At 44.5% G+C, this 6000-nt stretch overlaps 1 protein-coding gene across 1 annotated transcript in view; it reads right to left on the bottom strand.

Moving 5' to 3' along the window:
- Ino80b (INO80 complex subunit B) overlaps window positions 1–2637 on the bottom strand; it is a 2990-nt gene extending 353 nt beyond the window's left edge. Inside the window, 5 exon segments of the mRNA XM_033764965.1 lie at window positions 2–251; window positions 1380–1549; window positions 1718–1836; window positions 2028–2220; window positions 2417–2637. Coding sequence (XP_033620856.1) covers window positions 2–251; window positions 1380–1549; window positions 1718–1836; window positions 2028–2220; window positions 2417–2474 — 790 coding nt within the window. The 5' untranslated portion in view covers window positions 2475–2637.
- Between the last annotated feature and the right edge of the window lie 3363 nt (window positions 2638–6000).

Here is a 6000-nt window from a genome sequence, read left to right as displayed (position 1 = left end):
CCTCCCCTCCGTTCGCCCCGCGCAGCTCCTCGGCCTCCCCGCCCGCTGGGCGCAGCAGTCTTAGTGAGGCGCTCGATAGTTTGGTTCTTGTGTTCTTCTGCCCGCCGCGCTGCCTGCAGCCGCCGCTTCCGTGCCCGCTCCTCACGCTTTAGCAGCATCTCCTCCGTGAGGGCAGGAGCCGGGCAGCCCGCAGGGACAGGGAGTGGCAGCATCGGGGAAGGCTGACTCCGCGCCTTCTGGAGCAGAGCTCGCTGGGGAGAAAAGTAGTGGGGTCAGACAACTGAGAGTGACTGAGAGAACAGGTCTGTCAGGTCAAGGGAGGTGAAAGAGGGGGCCAAGGAAAGAGGGTTCTACAGAATACAGGCCTGGGAGAGGGACAGTCAGGAGCATCCCGTTGTGGGACCCTAAATACTGCTTCCTCTCAGGTCTCTCGATGTTCAGCTTTAGGTCCTTGACTCTCAAGGAGAAAAGCACCGTTAAGGTTACCTGTCTACCTGGTGTACCAAAACTCTGTACTACGCTTCCAGAGGTTTGTTTTTAATCTTTTAATTGCAATAGATGGCATCAACGGAGTAACTTTTCAAGCCAAAATTTTAGGGTTACCCTTGATTTCCTCTTTCTCCAGCCCCTTCCCAACAAATATCTTCAGTATTCATCTGATTTTCTCCACTGTCACTATTTTCCTCTTGCTGCAAGCTACCATTCTCTCAGCTGAATACACTTACTTCAACAGCTTCCTAGTGGGTCTCCCTACTTCTAATCCTTACCCCCACTAAGACTTATTCTCTACATAGAAGCCAAAGGGATCTACTGACATGTTTTTTTTTTTTTTTTTTTTTTTTGGTACTGGGATTCAAACTTGGGACCTTGTGCTTGCGAGGCAGGCAGCAGAACCACTGAACTAAATCCCTGGCCCAACTAATATGCAAATTTAAAAATATGTCTGTACACAACCCATTACTGGCTTAGACAGATTTTCCCGTCTCTTTTATCTTGCTTGGCATGTTCCAGTCTCAGAGTCATTGTGCCTGCTAGCTTTGTACCTGCTGGCCACTCTGCTATTGGAAATGTTACCTGTTCAAAGAGGCCTCCCTGATTATCCTACCTAATGTCTTTTCTGCCATTTTTCTATTTCATCACCTTATTTTCTTTTTCTCATAAACTGTACAGCTTTTTGAAATCATTTATTTACTTTTTTACCCCTGTACAACACACACACACACACACACACACACACACACACATGAATACTAGTTCCAAGAGAACAGAAACTTTGCCTGTTCTCCTCCATTGATATCCCCACTGCCTAGCAAAGTGCTCGGGACATGGCAAGTTCTCAATATATATTTGATGAGTGAATAAAGAATGAACCAACTTACCTGTCGAGCGGTGAGCAGCCGCTCATTGATCTCCTTCTTGAGGTCTCCATTGTCATCTAGTTCCCCTTTCTCCAGTGCATCTAGCCATCTCTGTTCCTCCTCTTCCTCATGGTCCCCTCTTCCCCCTGACAGGTCCCGAAGTGGGGAGGGGGACAGATTACTGTCTTCATCTGGATAGGAAAGTTGGAGGGAAAAAAAGTAAAATTGTTCAGATGGGGGATCCTAATTTGGCTTAATAATATTGGCACAGTCAAAATTGTCATTCACTCAGAACCAGCTCCTTCCCTTAGGCAGGTACAATGAGAAACCCAGTTTCCCCACCTCCAGATCCTTCTCACCCAGCCAGGCACGGTACTGCTCCAGGGGGACTCCTTCCATAGGTTCCTCTTCATTATCCACAACCATCAGGGGAGAGGGTGAGCGAGGGCCCTCAGGAATCACAGTGAAAGTAGGGACACTGCAGAGAAGCAATACTACTCTAACATAAGTGACTCCTGCTGAGCAGCTATATACAGCTTTTACAAACCTCTTGAGTTCTTGCTGCCTTAATTGGGCCCTCTGTCTTCTAGAAAGCCCAGCCAGCTTCTAACTTCTGTCTGCACCTGCTCCTTAAGTTCCCCAAGTAAAACGCTGATCCTATTACCTCACCTCTTGGTACCCAGGACCTGCCCACCCAGCTTGATTTTGAGTTTGAGCTGGGGCTTGACAGGAGACGGCTGTGTTGGCCCAGTCTCCTCTTCCTGATGGTGTTTCTTCTTGTGTTTCTTTTTATGCTTCTTGCGCTTTTTCTTGTGCACTCCGTGGCCGTGGGCACCGGCCAGGCTCAACTCCAGGGCTTCCCCTGCGGAAAGAGAGCCTGTCAACGTTGTCCCGCTGAACTGTGGCAGGGCAAGTCTGAGGGGTCTCATTCTTCCAACCACACTCGTTGTTACCATAACAACAGCACCGCCTTTCCCCTTCTCATCAGTGGCGAAGACCTTGGAAGCTCTGAGCAGAGAAAAGAGGCTCCTTTTCCAAGAGAGTTGACCCGCGCTTACCCGGTTCGGGGGTCTCCATAGCCCCAGAGGTGCTCCCGTGCCGCCACAGCTTACTCATGGGGTCCTGAAAGGAAAGAGGACTGGAAATGGTTGGGACGCGGGCAGACAGCCGTTTCCGCCCCGCAGAAAAATTAACTCCGGCAGAGTATTTAGCTACTTCCGCTATGCGGCAACCATGCTTGTGCGGGGCATGCTTTGCGGCCAATGTCCTCCCTGAGAAACACGGATTCTTCCGACAAAAGTTCCGGACCCGCCCCGCATGCCCGTCGGGACCGCCCAAGGGGAGTGGCTTTTCCTTAGCTCCGCCTCCCAGCGCTAGATTCCGGAATTCCCGAAGGGCTGGTCTAGTACTACACTTTTTTTTTCTTTCTTCCTTCCTTCCTTCCTTCCTTCCTTCTTCCTTCCTTCCTTCCTTTCTTTCTTTCTTTCTTTTTTCTTTCTTTTTTTTTGGTTTTTTTGAGACAGGGTCTCACTATGTAGTTCAGACTGTAGTACTACACTTTTAACTCTGCCCACGTGAGGGCTATGAAGTTAACTGTGCTTTTTTTTTTTTTTTTTTTGATATCGGGAATCGAACTCAGGTCCTTGTGCTTGCCAGGCAGACACGGCGCCACTGAGCTAAAGAGTTTCATATAAACACTGCTTCTGCTCTAGAGGAGTTCACAGTCTGATAAAGTACATAAACTATTGCCACAAAATGGCAGAAATGCTTACTAGCGTAAGTGCCTAAGAGCAAGATAAGTGGTACCAAAGCCGAAATTTTTACCGTTGGGGAAATGGACAAGTGAATTATGGTGCAGGTAAATAATCTCAGAACGCCATATAGCTAGGGAAAATTGAGTGATAATAAATCTGACACGAAATTTAGAGTCTGATAAGTAGTAATACTGTATTGGAAACAATCTAAGTCTCCCCCATGGGACATCAAAACGCGTTTGGTACATCCCTACAACAGGAAGCCATGGAGCGGTTAAAAGAAAGAAGGTTAGGGTCCGGGGATTTGGCTCTGGTTCCACTGCCTGCTTGGCAAACACAAGGGCCTGAGTTAAATCCCAGGCACGGGGATATAAGTCTAGGTGTGGTGGCTCAAGCCTGTAATTCCAGCACTTGAGAGGTTCTGACAGGAGAATCACAGCAAGTTCAAGGCAAACCTGGACTTCATAGTGAGTTCAAAGCCAGCTTGAACTACATAGCGAGTCTGTCTCACATGAAACAAAGCAAAAAAGAAATAAGGTTCCAGAAAGCGACCCAAGAAACCAGTGAGGGCATTGCTGGTGGGTGTTTGAGGAACAAGAGTGGAAGGAGACATTTTTCATACCTAATACAGTGGACCTTTGACTTAAGAACTCGATCGGTTCCCAAGGGCTGGTTGTAACTCAGGTTGGTTATAAGTCCAGAGATCTCAGGGTTTACCTGGGTACATACTATAGATAAGAGACATGAATCTTCCATTAATCTAATTAACCCAAATTGTTCGTATGTCAGGCCAGTGGTAACTTCAGGCTCCACTGAATATCCTTTTGTGCCTATTCAATTTTGTAAAACATATGCATATTTTTTCTTTCTTTTTAAAACATGTATATTTTACCAAATTAAAAAAAAGAAAAAGAAACAGGCCTGGGGATTTAGCTCAGTGGCACTGCATATGCCTTGCAGGTACAAGATCCTGAGTTCAATTCCTGGTACTGCAAAAGAAAAGAAAACAGAACAAAAACCCACCATTCCGGGGATGTAGCTCAACAGTGCTGTGCCTGCCTGGTAAGTGTAAGATCCTGAGTTCCATTCCTGGTTCCAAAAGAAAGAAAGAAAGAAAGAAAGAAAGTTCCTTAAAAACAATACCACCAATTGAGGTAGATCCATATGCACTTATAAACAAGAAAAGCAAATTTCAGGATATGATTTTTTTTCAAGGCATAACATGCCAGGATATACATAGAAAAAATAAGGAATATATGCTGTACTGTTTGTGTTGGTTATCCTTAGGAGTTGGGATTGGGGAGCTTCCACTATTTAATCTGTAATGAACTCCCCCCACCTTTTTTTTTTTGTACCAGGGATTGAACTCAGGACCTTGAGGTTTCAAGGCAGGCAGCAGAACCACTGAGCTAAATCCCCGGCCCTTTCTTTCTTTTTTTGAAACAGAGCTCCCTATATAGTTCAGACTGACCTTAAACTTACAGTGACCCTCCTGCCTCTGCCTCCCATTACAGGTGTGCACTACCGTGCTCAGCAGTTTGTAATGAACTTTCTTATAACTAGTGTATATTGTCTTTGTAATTAGGAAAAAACAACTATGTATGTGTATATGTATTAATATATTTTGAACTACTTTTGAGTTTACAAAAAATTTGTAATAAGAGTATAGAAAGTATATATTGGAGGTACTGGGGGTTGAACACAGTGCCTTCACACTAAATCCATCCCTAACCCTTTTTATTTTTATTTTTTAAATATTGACACAAGGGGCCAGGGATGTGGCTCAGTGGCACCATGCCTACTTGGCAAGTGCAAGGTCCTGAGTTTGATTCCTAGTATGGGGGAGGGGAACATTGAGACAAAGTCTTGCTGAGTTACTAAATTTCCCAGGCTAGGGCCGGGAAGTGCCTGACAAGTACAAGGCCCTGAGTTCAATTCTTGATACTGAAAAAAAAAAAAAAGAAGAAGAAGGAGAAGAAGAAAAAAGCCCAGGCTAGCTTAAACTGGTGATTCTCCTGCCTCAGCTTCCCAGAGTGCTGGGATTACAGGTTTGTGTCACCATATTTTAATATATGTTAGTTCTTGAACAAGGTGGTGACAGCAAGCAAAGAAAGAGCTTATTCAAGAGACATTTCAGTAATGAAAATGATCAAAAATCAATGAACATGGCCTGCCTTGCAAGCCCAAGGACCCGAGTTCAATCCCTAGTACCACAAAAAAAAAAAAAAAATCAATGAACAATTATGTATGAGAATTCAGTAAGAAGTCAGTGTAATACAGTGAATAAGAGAGTGGGCTTTAGCATCAGACAATCCTATTATCAAGTCCCAGTTTGGGTTCAAAGTTATTTAAATTCTCTGAAACTTAGATTCCAGCTTTGTTAGGAAAAAAAGAACAAAATAAAATAGAAAAATTAAGTTTAAAAATTAATAAAAAGGCAAATCAAGAATGCAAAATACCTAGGGTGGTATTGGGCATATAAGAGATATTTCTAGCAAATAATAATTGAGAGGGTTTTGTGTGTTTGTGTGTGTGTGTGTGTGTGTGTGTGTGTGTGTGTGTGTGTGTTTTAGACAGGGTCTTGCTATATAGTTCAGGCTAGCCTTGAACACACAATATTCCCCAGAAATTCACAGCAATCCTGCCTCGGCCTCTCAAGTGCTGGGATTACAGAGAGCACCACTACACCTGGCAATAATTGTGATATTAACAAGAAATGATTCTAGATTTCTAGCCCAAGTATTTGGAGGAAAGGTGGTGTTTTCAATAAGGAAGATAGATAAGTAAAGAGGAACTGTTTAGTTTTGCCCAAGGTGAATCTGAAGTATCTGTGGGAATATCCAGCTAGAAAGAGAATAACCAAGACATATGAGTCCTGAAGGTGGAGT

This window comes from Fukomys damarensis, unplaced genomic scaffold (assembly GCF_012274545.1).
Source record: "Fukomys damarensis isolate Sample0158 unplaced genomic scaffold, DMR_v1.0_HiC HiC_scaffold_2, whole genome shotgun sequence".
Classification (NCBI taxonomy): Eukaryota; Metazoa; Chordata; class Mammalia; order Rodentia; family Bathyergidae; genus Fukomys; species Fukomys damarensis.
The sequence above is the reverse complement of the archived record's forward strand: the minus strand, read 5'-3'. Positions and strand labels throughout refer to the sequence as shown.